This window comes from Hyaena hyaena, unplaced genomic scaffold (genome assembly GCF_003009895.1).
Source record: "Hyaena hyaena isolate Hyena2069 unplaced genomic scaffold, ASM300989v1 scaffold_567, whole genome shotgun sequence".
Taxonomy (NCBI): domain Eukaryota; kingdom Metazoa; phylum Chordata; class Mammalia; order Carnivora; family Hyaenidae; genus Hyaena; species Hyaena hyaena.
Genome location: NW_024081200.1, coordinates 1,102,751 through 1,125,557, shown reverse-complemented (window position 1 = coordinate 1,125,557; position 22,807 = coordinate 1,102,751). Strand labels below are relative to the sequence as shown.

Sequence of the window (22,807 nt, the reverse complement as noted above, 5' to 3'; positions counted from 1 at the left end):
GATCCAAATGTAAAACCCCCAAGACAATAAAATGTAGAATAAAACATAGGTGAATATCTCTGTTACTTTCAGCTATACAGAGATTTATTAGATATTAAACCAAAAGCATGATCCATAAGGAAATATTTGAAATAAATTGGGCTTCATATAAATTAAGACCTTTAGATAACAATGTGAAGAAAATGAAAAGACAAGCCACAGACTGGAAGGAAAATCTGTAAAACACATATCTGATGAAAAGCTTTTATCTAGAATATATAAAGAACTATTGGAGCTCATTAATAAGAAGACAATTCAGTTTAAAAAATGGGCAAAGCAGTTGACCAGTTGTATGCATAAGGGGGCATATAAGCATAGGGAAAGATGCGCAACCTCATTAGTCATTAGGGAAATGCAAATTATGAGGTGCTATTATATACCTATTAGAGTGTCTAAAGTAAAAACAAGCAACATTACCAAATGCTACATGCAGAGCAACAGGAATTATTTGAGCAAATAATTCTATTTTTAAAATGGAATTACAAATTAGGACTGTGGTCTGAATTTGGAAACTTTTCTTACTTTAGAAGGAAGATAGGAAATACAGGGAATATTAATTGTTAATATTATAATAGTAATTGTTACTGTTACAGTTTTTCTAGATTTTTCCACTATAAAATATCATTCATTAGATGCCTTGGGAGATAATCTTTGAGTAAGAAACTCTTGGATTTAGCCCTGTGGAGGGAGTTTAAACATTATGTGTTTAAGACAAATGGGCTTTTAGCTATTGCTCGTAATCTATTTAACTTAGATTGCATGAAAATTAAATGTAGTGCATGGGGGCCGCAACAGAAAGGAGAGTTGATTTGTCTCCCCTGGTGCTTTCCTGAGTCAAAGACTCTAGATAACACTTCAGCCCGCACACAGGACATGGTCAGTTTTATTGAGTAGTCTCTTAGTTACAATTATGCCAAAATGGACTGACGTTTCTTGACAAGCAAATTGCAACATTATGTGTGAAATGCAATTGTGATAAACTGATTCCCATTTTTACACTGCTGGATTGTTATAGATCTAGTGAAAATGCACAATGCTTCCCACCTATTATATTTCTTAGCCACTTACTGCCAGGAGTCTCTGAGTTTTATCTCATATTCTTCCATGTTCTTGCCCTCTAATTAGAATATCATTAGTCTAAGGACCGTACTGTCCTTATCATATGTGATTTTTTTCCTCCTAACTTGGAGGCATGTCAGTATCAACTTTGCTATTCAGTTTCAATGTTCCAGATACTTTGAACTTTTGTAATTAACTTGTGTTTGTACCTGATGTTTATATGGATTCTCTTTTAAATTTATAAGATTTTGATATTTAACCTATTGTGGTATCTGTATTTACAGTTCCCTGAATGTGGTTTCTATGGAATGTATGATAAGATCCTGCTTTTTCGCCATGACCCTACCTCCGAAAACATCCTTCAGCTGGTGAAAACGGCTAGCGATATCCAGGAAGGCGATCTTATTGAAGTTGTCTTGTCAGGTAGTACTTTTATTTCTCTCTGCATAGATTAATAATTTCTATTTGAAGAAATCTTAGCCATAAGTTTTTAAGGGCAGCATAGAAAACAAATATCAAACTTGGGCCCAAAAGGAAATCTGGGGCTTCTGTCTATAGGAACTTTCAAAACTTTTTTGGAAAGAGCAAACAGCTTGCCTTATATTGGCTGTTTCTGCACCCAATTTTGTCCCAGTCACTTTTTCCAAATTTACAGTCTCCCCAGTTTCCCAACAACACACAGGCATACTTTCATTCATCATCCTCAATTATCTGATTTACTGCAAATGCAAACAAAAAAAATCACCAGTGTTAAAAGATAGGTTTAGGGCTCCAAATGTACGGAGGGTGTGGAAGCCAAGAAATGACAACAGGGCTAGGTAGGAATCCATTGCTTTTGTTAAGTCAGAAGTCTGCTTGCTATAAGCTAAGGCCAAGTTGGAAACCAGAGTTCAGGAGTTAACAGCAGATGAGGCCATGCCATGTGACACGAGACAGATCACTCCTCGAGGAGCAGCTGTTCTCAGATAGATATCTGCCCACATTTATATTTCTTGTTTAGGATTTACAAGTCACTAATTGGACGGTGTGTATCAATACAGAAAAAAATTGATGTATTTAATGTAAAAAAAAAAAGTGAAAGAGAAGAGGTGTACAGGGAACCTCACAGCAATGATCAGTGCAGTAATGTGAAGAGACCCAGATTTTTAATGTTTATTTTTGTTAAAAATGGGGGATTATTAAGAAACTCAGATTGTGTTGCTTCTTTGCTTGTTAGTTCTTTGACTAAAGGAAATCCATTAGCTTTAATGATTCTAGATTTTACTTCCGCAAGTTCCCAAACTTGTGCAGTGCCCAGGCCTTGGTTACACTGATTAGACTTCAGTTGGACTTGACCTTGATGCAGTCTAATTCACTTTGTCTCTGCTGATCACCTATCATTGTGTGACCTCCTGGGATCACCACATTTTCATTGTGTAGATAGATCCTTTGAAACAACTTGTTTTGCTAGAAAAAAGTAATAATGTTCTTGTTTATTGGGTTCCCACTTGCTAAAGAAACCAAAAAGGAAAAAAGCTTACATGGGAGGTTTTCTTTGGTAGATAATACCAATCACTTTTATTTAGTATGATTGTTTCATATTTTTTTTTATTCAAGTATAATTAATGTATAGTGTCACCTTAGTCTCAGGTGTGCAATATAGTGATTCAGCAATTCCTTACCTCACTCAGTGCTCATCATGAGCACTTCCACCTTCCCTCCCTGTGGCAGGCGTGAGTTTGTCCTCTATAACGAAGAGTCTACTCTTTTGTTTGTTGTAGTCTTTTTTCCTTTGTTCATTTGTTTCTTAAATTCTACATGAGTGAAATCACATGGTATTTGTCTCTCTCACTGACTTATTTCACTTATTGTTATACCCTCTAGATCTATCCATGTTGTTGCAAAGGGCAAGGTTTTGTTCTTTTATATGGCTGAGTAATACTCCATCGCCTGTGTGTGTGTGTGTGTGTGTGTGTGTGCGCGCGCACGCGTGCACATGTGCATATTGAATCTTCTTTATCCATTCTTTTATGGATGGACACTGGCGCTGCTTCCATATCTTGGCTGTTTTAAATAATGCACCAGTAAACATTAGGGGTGCATCTATCATTTTGATTTACTGTTTTCTTTTTTTGGGGTAAATACTACTAGCGGCATTTAACTGGATTATATGGTAGTTCTATTTTTAACTTTTTGAGAAACTGCCATGCTATTACCTTTCTTTGGCTCTTTCACAGAAGTAGTGCACCTGGCCTCAAAAAACTGGTGCTTAGACATGTTGTTTTTTCAGTTTCCTATTTCTGAGCATTAGGGGCTGCCTGAAATAAATTATTCAGGGAAATCATGCCCTGGATCCATCCTCTCTATAATTCATATTAAACTCATAGCCAGTGTGCTTTGCAAATAACGTAATGTGTTTTATGAATCGTTTTTTGCCTGTGGCAACGTCCAGAAATATATGAGAATGTTTTAAATTGCATTTCAAAATTTAATTTATTTTTCTTTCCATTTTACTTTTGTTGTCAAGTGTTTTATAGCAGTTCCAGACAAACTGAATGCAAGCTGTGTGTGGGTGTGCTTGTGCTTGTGGAAGGGGGCTGCCTTTGTGTGTGCGATCTCTGTGAGTATCAGTGAGCAGGGCCTGCTTTCCTGCGTGTGACCCGATGCACCCCTCTGCATTGCTTCGCCGCACCCACACTGAGACCAGGGCTATGCTCCTCCTCACCGTCCTTGCAAACCAAGACCCTCATTGTGTTTACACTCCACTTCTTAAGTCATCCATCCTTTCTGTTCCACGTTCTCGCCTGTCTCCCTGGCCACGATTGCTGAGAGGGCATTTAAGGGCAACCTTTTTTTTAAACCTGCTATCCCACTACCAGGCTCAGGAAGGCCTCTCCTGCTCTCATCTGCTATCTTGTTGGTATTTAAAAGGAACTGTTCTATAACAGGCTAGTTTCAGATTTGAACTTGGAAACTTTCAACTTTTTTACTACACATAGTCTCACTTCCCCAGTGTAATTTAACCCTTAAATATACAATTATATATATTTAATTAAACATATAATTATATATAATATATGTATTTTTATATGTATATACATTCAGTTATGTTTAATTGATGATTTCCAACATTTCCCCATTAGCTTCTTTGGCAACTGTATTCTCCTCCCTCCTCTCCACACTCTAATGCTGAGCATTGTGATTTTCTCAATAAATGTTAAAAATGGTTTTTCCTTAAAACCTCCCCTGTCCCCATTACAGTCCTGGCTTTTCCCAGGCCGCTTTCCTTTCTGTTTGTTGTCAGCCACCTGCAGCACAGTCCCACACCTGAGCTCACCGTTAAGGTGTGGTCCAACTCTGAGGTCTTCACGCTGACACACCTCCTCCATCTTGCCTGTTGCTACCAAATCCACATCATGGGCCCTATCATTTGACTGAAGTTTTCAGTCACTAACTCCCTGTCATTTTAGAACTGTTTTTCTCTTCTTCTCTCCCCACAGCACACAGGCCACCACTTTCATGTTGTACATCACTTTGATCCAATCTCCAGTATCTCATGTTCTCTTACACCCTAGTTGGGCCTCTTACATATGTCTATAATCTGACTTACATTACCATCTATTTTTGCCGTTCCTGTTCCTGAGACACACATGGCTGCTAGACACAGAGTCCTCTGCCACTGTGCCTCAATTTAGATTCCTCTTTACCAAACCTTATGACTGTTCAACATTTCATTCCTCCCCGTACCCCCCACATCGTTTTGTTACCATAGACGTACGGTTCTCACTAAATATGTATGAGTTGACTGATTGACTAGTGACTCTTACATTAGAAGTTATCACATTTACAAATTTTGTAAACATATTGCTTTGTTATAAAAATATTATTTCTTGGTATATCCACAGTAGTAGACTGAAGTTCAAATCTCCTTGTTGTGCATTGACTTAGCCCTTACCAGAAATTAGTGCCTGTGATATGAGCACTAAGATAAGATAAGATAATTAATATAATATAATGATATAATATAATAATATAATATGTATTGCTTTATACTTGGATGCTAGGGAGCTCATCTTATTTGCTCATTCCTGATGCGGTCCCTGAAGAATATGGAGTGCTGTAATTGGCCAGAGAAATATGCCATTTCCTGAAGGTGTGGTTAAGGATCAACTTCATTAAAAATGCAGTGGGTAAAGGAAGGAAGAGACCACAACACTGGACATCCCCTCTGCTGCCTTCAGACCGATTTCAGGACATAATGTTGTGGAAATTTTCCTCTTAAAGACTATAATTTTTTCTTAAACTTTTTTAATGTTTGTTTTTGAGAGAGAGAGAGAGATAGAGACAGAGTATGAGCAGGGGAGGGGCAGAAAGAGAGGGAGACACAGAATCTGAAGCAGACTCCAGGCTCTGAGCTGTCAGCACAGAGCCCGATGTGGGGCTTGAACTCATGGACCATGAGATCATGACCTGAGCCGAAGTCAGATGCTTAACTGACTGAGCCACCCAGGTGACCCAAGGACTATAATTTTATTGTTAAAAATTGATTTTTCTAAATTTTCTGCTTTTTCCCATGAAAAATTAAATTTTACTTTGTAGTTCAACATAAATATAACCTGGTTCTTTTACTATTTAACCAATATTCCACCAACAGGACCATTTTCTGACATAGGAGTACAGTAAAATGTGAGACAATATGGAAAGGTTCATTTCAAATAAGGTTATATACTCCTGTCTCTTCAGACAGTGTCAAGAATTTTCTATCGTTTAAGTCATTTTCTGCCGAGACCTTTCATCATCTGTTAGTACTAACCACGCTGCTCTTGGCTACATTGCTAGTTTTCTTTCTCCTTTTCTTTTTGAAAAACAAGGCTTGTATGAGCTAGTGAATTTTGACCCAGTAAGCCAGGAAAACATTGCTCATAGGTGTATGGGTTGGGTTCTGGAGAAGAAAAAAAGAAATAACTCCATGGAAGTTCCCCACCATGCACACTCCCACCTCTGGCAAATTTTCTTTATCTTTTAAGCAAAGGATTAGGATTGCTATCATTGTTATGGGGTAGGAAAGCACTACAAATGGAAATTTTTCTTACTAAAGCCAAAGTCAAGTTCAAGTGTATAGTACTGAACTATAAAATAAAGTTCATGGAACTTATCTGAAGCCTTTCTCATGATGAGTCTTTATCAAAGCCTGATAATTCAGCTGTAGCAATGCAAATTAATAACAATATTACATTCACATGACTCAACTCTATTTTTTGTTTTTCTTTTATGGAGACTCTAATGAGTGTGTGTGTGTGTGTATCTATTTCATAGGTGGTTAAATGGAGAATAGATGAGGGCTATAAGAATTTCCCAAGATTACAATTTTAAAGTCTTAGAACTAAATGTTGAACCTTTCCTTCTTTAATTAATGGTAAAAATCCAAATGTTTTCAGATATTTTTCACTAGTTTTTACAATAGATTATGCAGTATTGTTTATAACTCTGCAAAGTGGTGTTTCCACATGTGGTTGGTTATTTGTTCCACACCATCTAAAGATGGGAGCCTCTTTAGAAAGCTAGTGCCATAGCCCAAGCAGAGGGGGTGTGGGCTGACTTTCAGGCAGTGATTGAAGAGCTAAAAATGAAATAGAATAAAAAATATTTTAGAGTTAAAACTGAAGAGAGCTATAACCATTTGGATATAGTTGATGAAGGAAAATGAGAAAATGAAGAGGACTTTCAGGAGAGCTCCAGCTACCTTAGAGTGATAACATGCTCTTTGCCTCACACCAAGTCTTTCTCTCAAGTGTTGTTCAATATGTTTGCCAGGTAGTTTGGCTCCTGTCCTAAGATGCTGGAGAACTAATTTCTTGGGCATATGGTACCATTGATTTCCTTTGTGATTTTGCACAAGTTGCATAATCTCTAGGATTCAGTGTTATTTTATTTGTTTTTCAATCAAAAAAGAATCTTATACAGGGTGAAAGTATCATCCAGGGCTAATAGACCATGGATTCCATATTTTCTTCAGTCTGCTGGTAAAGTGGTATGCATAAGTATGACGGACAGTTCCAAGGGCCAGATCATCTGCCTTCACATCCTTTCTCTATTCTGTACTATCTATACATCTTTGTGAAGACATTTACTCATTCTGTGGCTCAGTTTCCTCATCTGTAAAATGGAGACAATACTACCACCTACACTGTAAGGTTACTGAAACACTAAAATTAAGTTAACTCAGGGCACCTGGGTGCCTCAGTTGGTTAAGCATTAAACTTTGGCTTAGGTCATGATCTCCTGATTCATGGGTTCACGCCCCACATTGGGCTCTGTGCTGACAGCTCAGAGCCTGGAGTCTGCTTGAGATTCTCTGTGTCTCTCTCTCTTTGCCCCTCCCCCCCACTCTCAAAAATAAATAAACATTAAAAATGTTTTTTAAGTAAAAATTTTAAAAAATAAGTTAACATGTGAAGCACTTCAGAGAATTTCTCCACACAGTAACTGCACAATAAATGTTAGCTCTTCTGGTTGCTTCTACTCTTTACACTCTAAGCAGCCTTTCCTCACAATGTTCATTGTTGTTAAACATACCACAAAAAGGAATCTTGGTATGATAAGTTTGAAAGCTATTGTGTCAAACAGTGTTAAAAGAATTAATTTATTGCAGGACTCTTCAGAACTTTGGTGCCCGCTAATGTGAAGCATAAGTCTTGAAAATCTCTTCCCAAACTCACTGTAACATGAATACTTTTTTTCCTTCCTCCCAAGTATATGCTGAGTCTTTCTGTAGCAGTCCAAACTGGGGATACTACTCTGGAAAAAACCCATGGACCAAATGGTATGAGAAGGTATATTCGTTCTGTCTACACATAGACCACTTCTCTCTCACAGAGGGGAATATTTGAATCAAGGAGAAACGGGAGTTAGGAAGAAAGAAATTTTTGTTTACATAATAACAGTAAGCTTTTGAATCAGTTTACATAAGTAATGTTTCTTTCACAATTATCCTGGGAGGTAGTGAAATCAGAGATCTTAAAAGCTGTAAAATATACATTTTAACTTGCCCACATTCTGCAGTGAGTAGTAGAGAGAGTACCAGAGTTTGAATCTAAGTGCTTAGTCACTATTAACATTACCTCAACTTCAGGTTAACCCTGTGAACTTGGGCCAGTATATTTTTTGAGGATCTGTTCAAAGAATTCCTACCATGGTAACTTTATATTTCAGGAAAATATTGATGGCATTTGTAACAACAAAACCAGTAATGAGCTACAAATTCCACTGATAATGATTTTTATCACAGAACCCTTATCCCTCTCTTCTTCATAAAAATAAGTATTTAATAAACTATATAAACTGTGATCAGGTTAAGAAAAGCTGAAGTCTCTTCTTCATAGAGTTACAGTACACAATATGAAATAATAAAGTAACCATGCCCCTGCCTAAACAGGATCCCATCATATAATTTCACAACTCTGATCAAAATTGAAATAGTGTCTTAGCATCACTATATTTAAGGAATCCTTATGACCATGTTTTTCTATTACTAGGATTCAGTGCATAAACCATAGGCCAGAAAAAATAGATGGTAACAAAATTCTAGCAAGGTCCTTCTTTCTTTTATAGAAAGTGTAAATTATTGACTTACACGGCACCATTCCAGTTGTATCCATTTCTTGGACTTGGAAGATACTGCTTAGCAGTGTTTATACTCCTCTGAAATATGAGTCGAAGAGGAGAACCACGAGAGTAATACACTAGGTCACTGTGTTATTATGTCCCCAGGAATACATTCTGTAGATATAGTTTTGTTTCTTTCCTTTTAGGAAGAGAGAATTAACTGCGGGAAGCACCTCCCCAGGCTTAATACTGCTTGAGTAATTCAGGTTGTAAAAGACCTGGTCTTCAGTTCTAATATTTTATATTTCTTTGTAGTTATTTTGGACATCTAAGTATTCCAGTCTTAGTGGTGCCCATTCCTGTCCAACTCTAGTTGTAATTATCTGTGCTGGTGGTTTTGTAATAATGGAAAACTTAAATGTAAGATTACATGCCATTACTCTTTTCTTCGAAGTATGGTTTTGTTAAGTGTGTCTTCAGAATTTCCTTATTATTATTATTATTAATAATTCTCTTTCCATCTTTATCTTGCTAGTAAACTTCATTTTAGTTTCTTTGTACAACGTTAAATCATTTTCCTGGAAAAATGAATACAAAGTGCAGGCTGTTGGAATATTTCCATAAACTTTCCAACTTTCCCAAATTGTGACCTCAAATGGGTAATAGAGGTTCAGAGCCCTTCTTTACTTTGATAGTTTTCTCGATATGTGTCTCCTTGTAGAGTGGATTCTCCAGACAGATATGGCATAGAGTGCATTGCTTCTCTATCTTTTTAGGAACCGTAAATGTCAAGGCAGAGTGGAAACATTCTCCCCAGGTAACATGGTCATAAGACAAACCCTAAAGGGAAAAGTTCTTTGAAGAATCTTTTGTCATTCAAAAACTTCCTGCACATTTTACTCTCTGCTGTGTTACATGTCTCTTGTTTGATTTTGAATAAATAATATTTCTGTCCCATGTTCTTCTTTAAGAAAAACATTAGTGATAATGATATAAGGACATATAGCATTTATAATTTGTTAGGCACTGTTCTAAGTGCTTCTGTATGTTAACTAAGAAATATGTACCACAGTTATTTTATGACATATATGCACATAAATTCAGTTTGATAATTAGTGGACCTCCAGTCAAAAACCGGGCTGAATCCTAGAGCTTCCATTTATTACGTAATTACTGGTACATCATCTCCTTTCCCTGAGTCTTGATCCATCACCAGTCAAATAACAATAGCAATATCTTTACTATAGAGGTAGGCTATATATTTCATGAGGGTAAATCTAAAGCATTTCATAAGATGCCTGGCAAATGTGAGGTACTCTGCCTTCTTGTCCCACTTTCATCCCACCGGACTACACAATCCTTGAAACAAGACCCATTTATTTTTATATTGACTCCTCAGGACCTGGCATGTCAGTTGCAATCAATGTCTGTTTGTTGAGTGAGCAAATGGATACTTGAATTAACAAAATGAACAAACCAATAAGCAAATTATTAAATTGCTACTCTATATATGGTATCCATAAGTTACTGCTATTCTCTAGGAATTGAATTTCAGTGCTCAGAGTTGCCTCTCCTAGGTCTAATCTATTAGTAATATCAATATTAACTAATGTTTTTTGTGGTTTCTTGTTATCTTCCATGTGTTGTCAAAAAGTAATTACTTTTAGAAATTATTTATTTTTAGAAATCCAGTTGTACTTACAAAATATTTCCATGTCTCTCATACATTTCCCATGTAAAATAAGACCTAATTCATAAAACACCAATTGTTTTCCTTTGGAATTCCCACAACTCCTAGATTATGCTCATCACCATGACCAACTAACTCATTTGCTACCCAGCTCAGTTCATTCTTTCTTCAACCAGTTTTCCCAACCATCCTCTTTTCTTTCAAATACTCTTATTTTCTTTCTAAAATGTATTCAGCAATCACCCCTTTTTGTGCATCTCCTCATATCACCCATTCTGTTCTCACTTGCCTTGGTCAGTTTATTGTCATTTCCTCATCTGGAGCCTCCATACTTTCACTCACTCATAGTGGTGACCCTGGAGCTGACCTCAGACTCTAACTTCTGGATTTCCATGTCTGGAGGGACCAACGACTGATATCCTGAGATGCTGGTTGACCTTTCCTGCTGTTCCTCCCACCCCCTACGCTCACTCCTCACACTGGAGCACCGTTGCTTTGTCCACCTAACAGAACAGCTGCGTATGCCTAAGGGTCAGCTGGCATGATCTATAGGAAAAGCTGAGTCATGTGTTCCAAAACCAGAGTCTAAATCTCCATAGATCTCTGGCCATGTACATACTGTGGTTTTTAGAGACAGACATATCAGGCCCCTCTGTTCACACAGAATTAGCCTGAGGCCTAGTTCTTCACCATCTGGCAAGTGGATATCCAGCCAGAAATCATAGTTTTTCCTTCTCTTCTCTTTTCATCTATTACTTCTCTAATTGAAGCCAGCATTATAATTTATTCAGATAAACAGGAAAAAGAACACAGGGGTAATGAAAACCACACAAAAGGGACTTTTCCTCTGTATTTTCTGGTCTTTCTGCAGTTAAAAGTTCTTTATATTTGCTACATAGGATGAAGACTTAACAATCTCATGTGTAAATCTTACCTTGCTAGCACTTCAATGTACAACATGATCCCAGAGAATTTTGCATATTCAGAATCATTCTAGAAAACATACTAAGGTTCTAGCTCATTCTTTTCCCCTTTTATATGAATTGGTTTATAAAACCTCTGCCTCATTTACCAGATTTGATTCTGAATTATTTGGGGCTTATTTTCAAAAATTATATTTCAACCCAAAAATGAAGGCTTTTGCACTTCAGAAGTAATGAAGTAGATGACTTACAGAACTAGACCCTAATATGAAAAATGTTGTAGACAATCTTAGTATTTAATAAATAGGTATTTCCTTGGCTCACTTCTATATAGAGCTGATATGAATATTTTTTTTCAGAATCGTTGAAAAAATTATTAGTGTTGAGTTAGCACAAAATTCTTACGTTCTAGGCTCATGCTGGTGAATAAAACTGTTTGAGTTTTTATTTTGTCCATCTGTTATACAAACATGAAATTCTTTTCATGAGAATTGGCTGAGAGAGAGGCAACCCAACCATTTCTCTAATTCTGCCTGGGCCACACTAACTGTTTAAGGCTATATGAAATTTAACTAAAAATAGGTAAAATTAAAACTGAGTTCCTCAGTCACATTAACTACATTTCAAGTGTTTAATAGATGCATTAATAGCTTCCATGTTGATGTGGAACATTTCACTGTCAAAATAATTCTATTGGACAGAGCAGCGAGATAAACCAAACTCACTCCTGAAAATCTAGAACACATTGCACACACACATACATACCCCTCATACCCTGCAGAAATGCCTTTACTGAAATCTTCTTTGACATGACATTTAGAGGAATGTTATAATGAACACACCTGAATGTTTTGGTAATAATGTATGACCAAAACCTCAAGGTAGAAATTGTCTACCATATTACTCTGTAACTTCCTTGTAGGACAAATTCCTCAGATTTTAGGGTATGCAAAACACGGTACTTCATGTACCTGTTTTATTAATTCAAGGGCCACTTTTAACATGGCACAAGTCAACACTATGTTACTTTTACCACACTGATCTTTGTATTTGCCACAGTATTCAATTTCTCCAGGTTTCTTAATGTCTTTATCTTGTCTCATCGCATGCTACACAGAATGCTAACATTATTAAAAGCACAGACTCTGGAACCAAGCTGCCTGAGTGCAGTTCTCAGCAGTACATTATTAGCTCCATGGCATTAGGAAGGCTTTTTAGTGTTTGGGTGTGTTCTTACCTTCAGGCTGAGGATTTACGTGATAATAATGCATAGTATCTAACACATGACCTAGAATATAAGGATCTTGTAAAATCATCTGAGAAATAAAGGAGATAGGAAGAGTAGATAGAAGCAAAAAAAGAAATAGGTCCGAAAGAATAATACGGCACCATGGCATCATACATAGACTACATATACAATTTATGAATGGCTTCATTTCTTTGTTTTATGTCACATGTTTTCCAAAAATAAATTTTTGCTGGATTACAAAAACACACAAAATATAATAAAATATCAGCAATTGACAATGGATGTTGTCCAAGTTAGAAAATACAATACTTAATGAATATAAATTGTAGAATTTTACTAAAAAACAGTCATATAACTTTTTCCTCATTCTTCATAAGCTTCTTTGTTTTAGAGGAAAACCTGTTTTTGAAGGCCAAACCTTTCATTGATACAGTGCCCAGCTGTTTATATCCAGGAAAATAATCCTCTTGGTTTTGGGGAAATTTATGTAGCAGTTTTCTGAATGCAATTTTTAAAATGTATTGGTCAAGATTGATCAGTAAAATTTAATATTCATCAAAATTGTTTATGATCTTATATTTTTTTCTCTTGTCCATGTGAAGACATATTGGAATGCTGTCTTGACTTACGCAGTGATAATTCACTTAGTAATGGGAAAAATTTATACCGTATACTTTGTTTCCATATTCATCTCTCTCTTCCTGTCTCTCTTTCCCTCCCAAACACACACACACACACACACACACACACACACACACACACACACACACCTGTGATAGGAGGGCTTAGACGTTTGTAAAGGAAGCAAAGGAAGTCAGAATTGTATATGCCATCAAAATCAGTGAAATAAAGGCATTGAAGGCTGCCTGTGTTAACAAAGGCCAATTGGAGAGTGGCTTTCTGAAGATTTCATGGGCATGGATTATTTTTGTTTGAGGTAAAGGATTGGGCTTTACTTGAAAAGCTGCCAAATACCCCTTTTGGATGTCCCATGATTGGTGGTGGCTCATAACACTTCAATTCAATAGCTCAGCCGTGCCACCATCTGCCCAGCACTTTCATTCTGCTGGTTGGCATGTCGTTTATTTGCTTTTAACATGCAACCCATGTAAAAATCCCTCATAATCTGCCAAAATTAGAAATGCAGCTGTTTTAAGTCTTAAACAGCAATAGCACTATTCATTATGCCAGTATGGAGGAATAAAATAGAAAGATGTATTTGAAAAGAGCAGTACTACACCAGAATGTGTTTATACCTCCACTTTTTAAAGTTATTTTTAAGACATCTATAGCCTGTTTGTTACCAGTGTTGACTTCAGGCTTAAAGTGAAGTTGACACAAAAATATACCAAATATCTCCTTTCCTACATATATTTTAATATAAGAGTTGGAATTTGAATCAAGCTCTGAGTTCATGTTTTTCATGTTATGAGGCAATTTAAGCTTTTCAGTTTCTAGAAAATGACAGGCTTTTTTTTTTTTTTGGCTAACACTGGGTCTCATCTTATTCTATTTTTATGTTCCTCAGAAGTTTTTTGAGGTTCTGATCATTATAACTTGTTAATTCCAAAAGCATGGTAATGTAAAGCTGTGTGGAGAATTTTTGATGGGTCCAAGCAGTTGATCTTCTGTTTAAAAAGAGACAGAGAGAGAGAGAGATGAAGAGGAAAATGATATTTCCACACGCACAACAATCCCTTGATAATTGAAAAACACAAACTAAAACTAAAGCAAAAAGTACCCCTTGCTTCACTGTTATCCATAAACAGGTTTTTTAAAAAAATTTAATGTTTATTTTTTTGAGAGAGAGACAGAGTGAGCCAAGGGAGGGGCATAGGAAGAAGAGAGAGAGACATAGAATTGAAAGCAGCCTCTAGGTTCTAAGCTGTAAGCACAGACCCCGACCTGGGGCTCGAACTCACAAACCATGAGATCATGACTGAGCTGAAGTCAGATGCTTAACCGACTGAGCCACCCTGGTACCACCTCCCCCCCATTCCTCAGGCAGTGTTTTAGGAATGATAGACATTAGACATTAGGAAACAGTGGAGATCTGGTATGGAGCACTCCATCCAGATATACCTTTTTTCACATTCACTAGATGTAACTATTTTCTGAAACTAAGTTGGACAGTTTGAAATTGGTTTGCTTCATCCTGTACACTTTGGTATTCATATTGGTCTAAATGTCTAAGCTGAATTCCATCTGATTGTGTGTTAATATTGCTCCCACATGGATTTTTTTACCATGTGAATTTCAAGCACTTAAAAAATCATTTATATTTGTGAGAATTTATCTGGAAAAAAATTACTTTCTGTGGAACCAGGGCATGAAAAGCAATGACAGAGCAAGACACAAGTTTGCTGAAATGGATGTGCTTGATATGCATTTGTCTTACATATTCAATAAGATTAATGATACTAAAGGAGAGGGGCAGTATGTTATAGTTCTTTAAAAAGCAGCCATATAACAACTCAGTGCCAGATATGTGGTAGTCATTCCAAAAATACTTGTTCGTGATTGATATGCTTTCCTTAGCAATTTAAGACTTAATAAATGGATCTCCATATGAAAGAAAAAAATTAAGTTCGATTTTAGGGAGTTAAAATATTTGGAAAAATCCAAAGTTAAGAGAGATATTATTCCTCATGACATGTTAGTCTAACAATTATCATCAAATTTTTTTTTGTAAAAAAATGATTATAAAATTTTAATGAAAAGTATTTGTTTAATTCTGTAGTATTAGTATACTACCTTTTCTGTGTAGAAAAATTGTATGTTTATATAATGAGCCAAATAGATTTGTCTTGTCCTTCAAGCTTAACAGCAACCTCAGGATTATCTTATGTGTAAATCTCTACTCTTGCTGGTTTTATGCTTTTAAAAACATTTAGTGCTGAGCCAAGGTCTCGGTTTGCCATCTCTAATGACTGAAATCTATTTTTGGTCTCCTGGAGTACTTAACATGCACAAGTGAGACAAGCACAAATGCATCTTTCTAGCTTTGAAATCAGACTAGCCCCCATAGATGATCCCACCCTAGCGAGTCAACAGCCAAAACCCAACAGATTTTTAAGTAAACTTTTCCATTTTTTAATAGTGGTAGGTTTACAGAAAAGGTGCAGAGATAGTACAGAGGGTTCACCTCACTGAGATTTGCTTTCCACTCAAGTTATCATCTTATACCATCACAGTACCTTTGTCAAAACCTAGGAATCAACATTAGTATATGATTTGAACTTAACAGGCTTTTCTACTAATATCCTATTTCTGCTCCAGCACTCAATTCAGAGTACCACACTGCATTTAGTTGTTACTTTTTTCCAGTATCCTGTGCCAGTTTCTCAGCCTTTCCTTGTTTTTCATGACTTTGACAGTATTGAGGAAGACAGACCAGGTATTCTGTAGGCGGTCTCCCATCTGGATTTATCTGATGTTTTGCTCATGAGTAAACTGGGTTATAGATGTTTGGTATAAAATACCAGGAAAGTGCAGTGTACTTCTCAGGGGTACATGATATCGACACAACTCACTGATGATGTGAATCTTCATCACCCGGTTAGGGTGATGTTGGCCAGGTTTCCCCACTGTAGATTTTCTCCATTATTATTCTTTCCCTACTCTATCATGAGGTCTAGCCTTCTTCAAGGGATGAGGTGAGGATAAGTTCCACCCTCTGGAAAAGGAATATCTGCATATATTGAATTCTTGTGAAAGAGAATTTGTCTCTTTTCCATTTATTTATTCAAAACCCAATTTTAGGTATTTTTGGGTTTTTTTTTTTTTTTAATATTTTTATTTATTTCTAGGATAGAGAGAGACAGCGTGAACAGGGGAGGGTCAGAGAGAGGGAGATACAGACTCTGAAACAGGCTCCAGGCTCTGAGCTGGCAGTCAGCACAGATCCCGACGCGGGGCTCGAACCCACAAACCGCGAGATCATGACCTAAGCGAAAGTCGGACGCTCAACCGACTAAGCCACCCAGGCGCCCCAAGGTATTTTTGGTTTTAATGTTTTTATATTTGATAACATACATTTTAGTGCCACTTGTCATGGTAATATTTTTGAGTTCAGCATTTGCTATTGTACATGTAGGAGAATATACACACATATGTTTATAGTTTAAGGAGATAATGTGAATACCAGTATAGTAAACTAAGTCTTCTGTTAGTTTGACTGGGCCATGGGTGCCCAGTTACTTGGCTAAATATTCTGGTTATGACTTGGAGGATACTTCTGGATGACAATAACATTTGAATCAATAGACTGAGTAAAGCAGATTGCCATCCCCAATCTGTGTGGGTGGGGCTCCTCACCCATTCCCTTGTAGTTCAGACTAGTACCTGCTCTTGCTGATTAGCAAAAAGGCAAAGTGAGGGAGGACAGTCTGCTTGACTGCCCCCAAGCAGGAACATTCATCTTCTCCTGCCTTTAGACTGGGACTGGAACTATATCATGGTCTCCATAACTTGCTGATTGCTGAACTTGGGACTTGTTAGCCTCCATAATTGTGTGTGCTAGTCTTCATCCTCTGGGTTGTTTTTCTTTGGAGAACTCTGAATACACCACTCATCCCACAGAAGAATTAGAGAAATACTGTAACCTTGAAAACCCTTTGTGTGCCCCTTCCCTGGCTCTCTCTTTCTGTTGAAACTTACATTAATCATCTCCTTGTATTTATTGTTTTATTTCCTGAGATATTAAAACTTGTAAATTGAAGAGCACCTGGGTGGCTCAGTCTGTTAAGTGTCCGACTTCGGCTGAGGTCGTGATCTCACGGTTCATGGGTTCGAGCCCCACATTGGGCTCTGTGCTGATAGCTAGCTCAGAGCCTGGAGCCTGTTTCAGATTCTGTATCTCCCTCTCTCTCTGACCCTCCCCTGCTCACGCTCTCTCTCAGAAATAAATAAAACATTAAAAAAATTTTTTAACTTATAAATTGAAATTCTTCTAAGATTGTTAAATATGATTCTGAGTAAGCACAAGTTGTGAAATAGTTCTTTTATACTTTTATATTTTCCCCTTTTATTTAGGAGAATAAAATGAATGTCTTCCTTAATTCTTTAGTAGTAATAATGATAATGTATACTCTGTCTACTGAGTAAACTAAGTTTTAAGGAGTTTCTTCACTCCTAAATAATGTGCTTCTGAGGCAAGTACTAATCAATGGATAAGGATCGTCTTACTTTAGTTCTAATTTGCCATAAAAGAGGAGCTTTGCTTAATAACAGTTTTAGGTATTGTAGTGCAAATGGAATAAACTTGACACATTAATACTATGATAAAAGATAAATCACATAAAATGTATCTTGGCACAATTATGTAAGATTTTACTATCTTGCTGTAGAAGGAGTGATTGTAGCTTTGTTTTGATTTAAAGGCATATAGTTATTTTTAAAATAAATACTATAAGTTATAAAGGCACTTATTACTTACCTAAGACTAATAAGTAAGGAGGAAATATTTAGATCTCTTTATTATAATAGCCAGTGTATAAATTTTGAAATTAAATTTTTAAAATTTCAAATGTTTACGCACTTATAAAAACATACACTCCCTAAAACAAAGGCTTGCAAGCTACAAACCCTAATAGTTAACTCATGTCTCTAAATCATTTTAGTTTGTCCAGCCACCACATGCAAAACTAATTTTATTCCCACTTCTTTATGTCATCCTTTAAATATTTAATCGCCTTAAAATCTCCTCTTTTCTAGGTTATGTTTTCTTTTATTTCTTCACTTTGTAGTTTTCCAGCTGTACTGAGAGATAATGGACAAGTGAAATTATAAAATGTTTAAAATGTACAACATGGTGAATTGATACATGTATGTACTGTGAAAGGATTCCCTCCATTGAATTAATTAGCACTTCTATCACCTCACATATTTAGGTTTTTTTTGCATGTGAAAACATTTACATTCTACTCCCTTAGTAAGTTTAAATTATGCAACACAGTGTTATCAGCTGCAGTCACCATGCTGTACATTAGAATCTCAGGCCTTATTCATCTTATAACTAAGATATGTTTTCATCGTTCCTTCACTTGCCTAAAGATCATTTGGGTACTTGATTTGGTCATCTCATTAAATTGTCCTTCCTAATGTCATTTTATTTGCTTAATAAATAACTGTGTATTAATCAATCACTGTGTATTAATCAGTTAACAAGGAATGATAAACATCCTCAAATAACTAGCAATACTTATTAAGCAGCATCTGTGTTTTGGATTACAGTAAAGTCCCCAAATGTAAGATTGACAGACTTACCTTTAATGGTCAAATGGAGCTACAGTCAGAAGTGATGGGCAATTGATGGAGACTGAAATGTCAGAGTCAGATATTTCAGGAGGTCATAACAGGGTCAGGGATCTGTCAACCTGAAAGATATACCCTAGGGGTCATTTTATGATGATGAATAAGCAACTCCAGGTAGGTATATCAACATCAAGCCCGTAGAGATAGGATAGAATCTGGAGTGTCTACTAAAGAGAGTTACTAGTATCATGAAGGGGTCAGATAATGAGTTTCATATGTAAGTAGGGAGTTAAGCTACAGAAGTCACAAAAAGTACTTGAAATAGAGGATATGATCTAATTTGGAATTGACAGTTGTTAGTTGTTTGGTTGTATCTGGGAAGGAACCGATGGGAGAGTGTAGTGATACTGAACTTATAACTGTGTGCTGTAAATTATCTATTGAGCTATTGCTTATTTTTCTTCCCTACTAGATATAAATTTCAGAAGGGTTGGTATATTGTATTTCTTCTTTATTGCTTTATTCCAGTACCTAGTAATACACATAGTAAGCACAATAAATAGAAGTTAATTGAATGAAGAAAGTATCTGATAAGTCAGCAAGTTCTATTAGTAGTTCCTTTTTACTAAATATTTGCATTGCTTTCTATTTGCTTGTTCAAGTCACCATATTTTTCCTCCTTTATTACTGGAATAGTTTCCTAATTGACTTCTTGGCCTCCAGTCTTTTCCCCTCTCATCCATATTCTCCATCATGCAATCCTAATGAATTCTAAAGCATAAATTGGATCATGCCATTCTTTTATGTAAAAACCCTTCAATAGCATAAGGATAAATCCTCCTACATGACTTATGAAACTGTTTGTGATCTGCCTTCTGCTCATTTCTCCAGCCATATGGTCCCTTATTCTACTGTTTACCTTACCCAACTCTAGTAAATGGGCATCTGGAACATCTTTCATTTCTTCCAGTGTATTACAATGTCTTATCTTACTTTAAATGTTCCTTTACACCTGATAGTCTTATAATCTGTACTATTTATATGCACCTCCATCCTCTTTTGATTTGCTTAACTTTTTAAAAAATTTTTAATTGTTTATTTATTTTTGAGAGAAAGAGGTGGGGAGGGCCAGAAAAAGAGAGACACACATAGAATCTTAAGCAGGATCCATGCTCTGAGCTGTCAACACAGAGCCCACTCCTGGGCTTGACCCCACAAAGTGTGAGATCATGACCTGAGTTGAAACCAGATGCTTAACCAACTGAGCCACCCAGGTGCCTCACCTGGCTGGCTAACTTCTATTCGTCTTTCATAACCAGGCTCATGTATCCTCCTCCAGGAAGTCTTACGTTAAACACCAAGTTTGGATCAGGCAGCTCTAATACCAGGTGCTCCCTTCCTTAACGTTTGTTACACTCTTTTTATAAGGAAATATGTACTAGGTTTAATGTAGATAATGCTCTGAGAGGGGCCATGTTATCTAAAGGTTATATAAGGTACTACTGTAAACCACTTAATATTTTAACTTTTCTTCTTACCATCATCTTCTGTGCCTTGCTGGCAATAAGTGTTCACTAAATAATTATTGTTGAATATATTAAGTTGCTACACTGATTATCACCATGGGTACTTAAGTCAGATTTGGATTTAAATATGATATGGATGGGGGCGCCTGGGTGGCTTAGTTGGTTAAGTGTCGAACTTTCGCTTAGGTCATGATCTTGTGGTTCATAGGTTCGGGCCCCGCGTCGGGCTCTGTGCTGACTGCCAGCTCAGAACCTGGAGCCTGTTTCAGTCTGTGACTCCCTCTCTCTCTGACCCTCCCCTGTTCACGCTGTCTCTCTCTCTCTCTCCTAGAAATAAATTTAAAAAAACATTAAAAAAATAAATATGATATGGATGATAATCAGTTTAGGACATTACTATTATTGTCAATCCAAAGGGGAAAATTTTTAATGGATTTTTTTTGTTTGTGTGCTTTTTAAAAATTTATAACTTGAATAGTATCTAACAACAGTGTTACTGAAAAACTTTTTTTCAGTGAACAAGAATAAAGAACATATGGAATGAATTTCCATTGAAATACAAAGACTTAAAAAAAATGAGGAAACCAAATTTTTAAAATGGGCAAAGAACTTGAAAAAAAAAACTGAACAAAGAATTTGAATAGAAATTTCTCCCAAGAAGTTACATCCATGACCAATCAGCACATGAGATGCTCCACTTCATTAGTCACTGGGGAGATACAAATCAAAACCACATGCAGTACCACTTTACACCCACTAGGATGGCTATAATCAAATAGAAAAGCAATAACAAGTTTTGGCAAAGATGTGGAAAAATTAGAACCCTCATAGATTGCTGATGAGAATGTAAAATGGTACCTCTGCTTTGGAAAAGAGATTGGTAGCTTCTCACAATTTCCTAGCACTTTACTCCTAGGTATATTCCAAGAGAAAACATGTTCACCCCAAAACTTGTAAACAAATATTCATAGAATTATTCATTGTAGCCAAAAAGTAGGAAAAAAAAATCTCTCTTAGGAATATATAAACAAAATGTGCTATATCCATTCAATGAATGTTATTTAGCCATAATAATGAATGAAATACGGACACATGCTACATCATGGATGAGCCTTGAAAACATTATCTCAAATGAAAGAAACCTGATGCAAGTGCTGACATATTGTATTATTTCATTTATGTGAAATGTCCAGAACAAGCATAATCATAAAGACAGAAAGGATAAAGATAAACAAAAAAATAAATAAGGCTAATTTGGTTTTTCTGTTCACCTAGAGGATAAAAGTTTGGTAGAGCGAGGACAAGGGAAAGTATTATATCAAAAATACCATAGAAATCTTTTCTGCACAATTTCAGTTGCTTTAAGAACTTTGAATTACTTAAGATTGATAGAATATAAGGATTAGAGAGTCAAGAAGCTGACTCTCAGTAAGCTTTATTTTTAGGACTTACTTAAGGAAGGATTATTATTCAAATTATCATCTTAGGATAACCTGGCAATGTGAGGATTTGGCTTTAGCACCTTGAAGTTTTGATATGCAATATGCTTTGATCCTTTTGTAGCAGAGATTTTCTGTTTTTGCCAATGCAGAGTTCTCTTTTCTCCTTAATAGATACATGTTTATGCAGTGATATGATATTCTTGATGGAGCAATACTATATCTTTAGCTTGGACAGAACAAAAATTGCATGGACTGAATTCTGTGAGTCCATGCACACACGTGTATGTGCATGTATATGTGTGCATATGTGTGTTAGTGTTCAGTAATTAGCTGGTGCCCTATTTCCAGTGGTCCTCAATAAATGGTTTATTATTCTTGTTCACTCTCTTTGTTTTACCTATGATGAGCTCACAGAACTTTATTTATTCATTTGATTTAAGAGCACTAGAAACACCCCCAAAACCCAGTGCAGTATGATGATTCACATGTAGCACTCTGCATAGTCTGCGTACCAAAACAGTGACCCCAGAATTTAATTCTGGTGTAGTGGAGGCTTAGGAAAGGTGAAGTAGATTTCTTGAAGGATGGAACGCAGAAAGTAAAAAGGAGTCATTAGCTTTAGTCTATAATCTGATAGAGTCATGTTATTATGGTTTTTGAATGGAAGATGGTAGGAGACTTCTGTATTTAAATGAGACCAATGGGGGAAAAAATCATGGATTTGATCAATCATGAAAAAAATCTTAATGAATTCCTCAAAGTAGAAACCAACCAGGGTATGCTTCTTAACCTCAGTGAAATAAAAAAATAAAATAAAATAAAATAGTCTAAAGGACAAACAAAATATACCAACTCATAAATTTTTAAATATTCTTCTAAATATTCAGGTTACAGAGTAAAATCAAACAATGAAATTATAGACTATTTGGAAATGAATGATAATGAGAATACTCTACATCATATACTTTAGGATATTGCCGAAGTAGTCTCAAGAAGAAACTATATATTCTTAAATGCATTTATTAGAAAACAAGAATGTT

The 22,807-nt window shown here is 36.1% G+C and overlaps 1 protein-coding gene across 2 annotated transcripts in view; it reads left to right on the top strand.

The window, feature by feature from the left end:
- The first annotated feature begins 1,388 nt into the window (after positions 1-1,388).
- The window catches only part of PRKD1 (protein kinase D1), a 143,865-nt gene continuing 122,446 nt past the window's right edge, over positions 1,389-22,807 (top strand). For both annotated transcript variants that reach the window (XM_039256379.1, XM_039256378.1), the window contains exon 1: positions 1,389-1,521. In XM_039256379.1, coding sequence (XP_039112310.1) covers positions 1,407-1,521 — 115 coding nt within the window. In that variant the 5' untranslated portion in view covers positions 1,389-1,406. The remainder of the gene's footprint in view (positions 1,522-22,807) is intronic.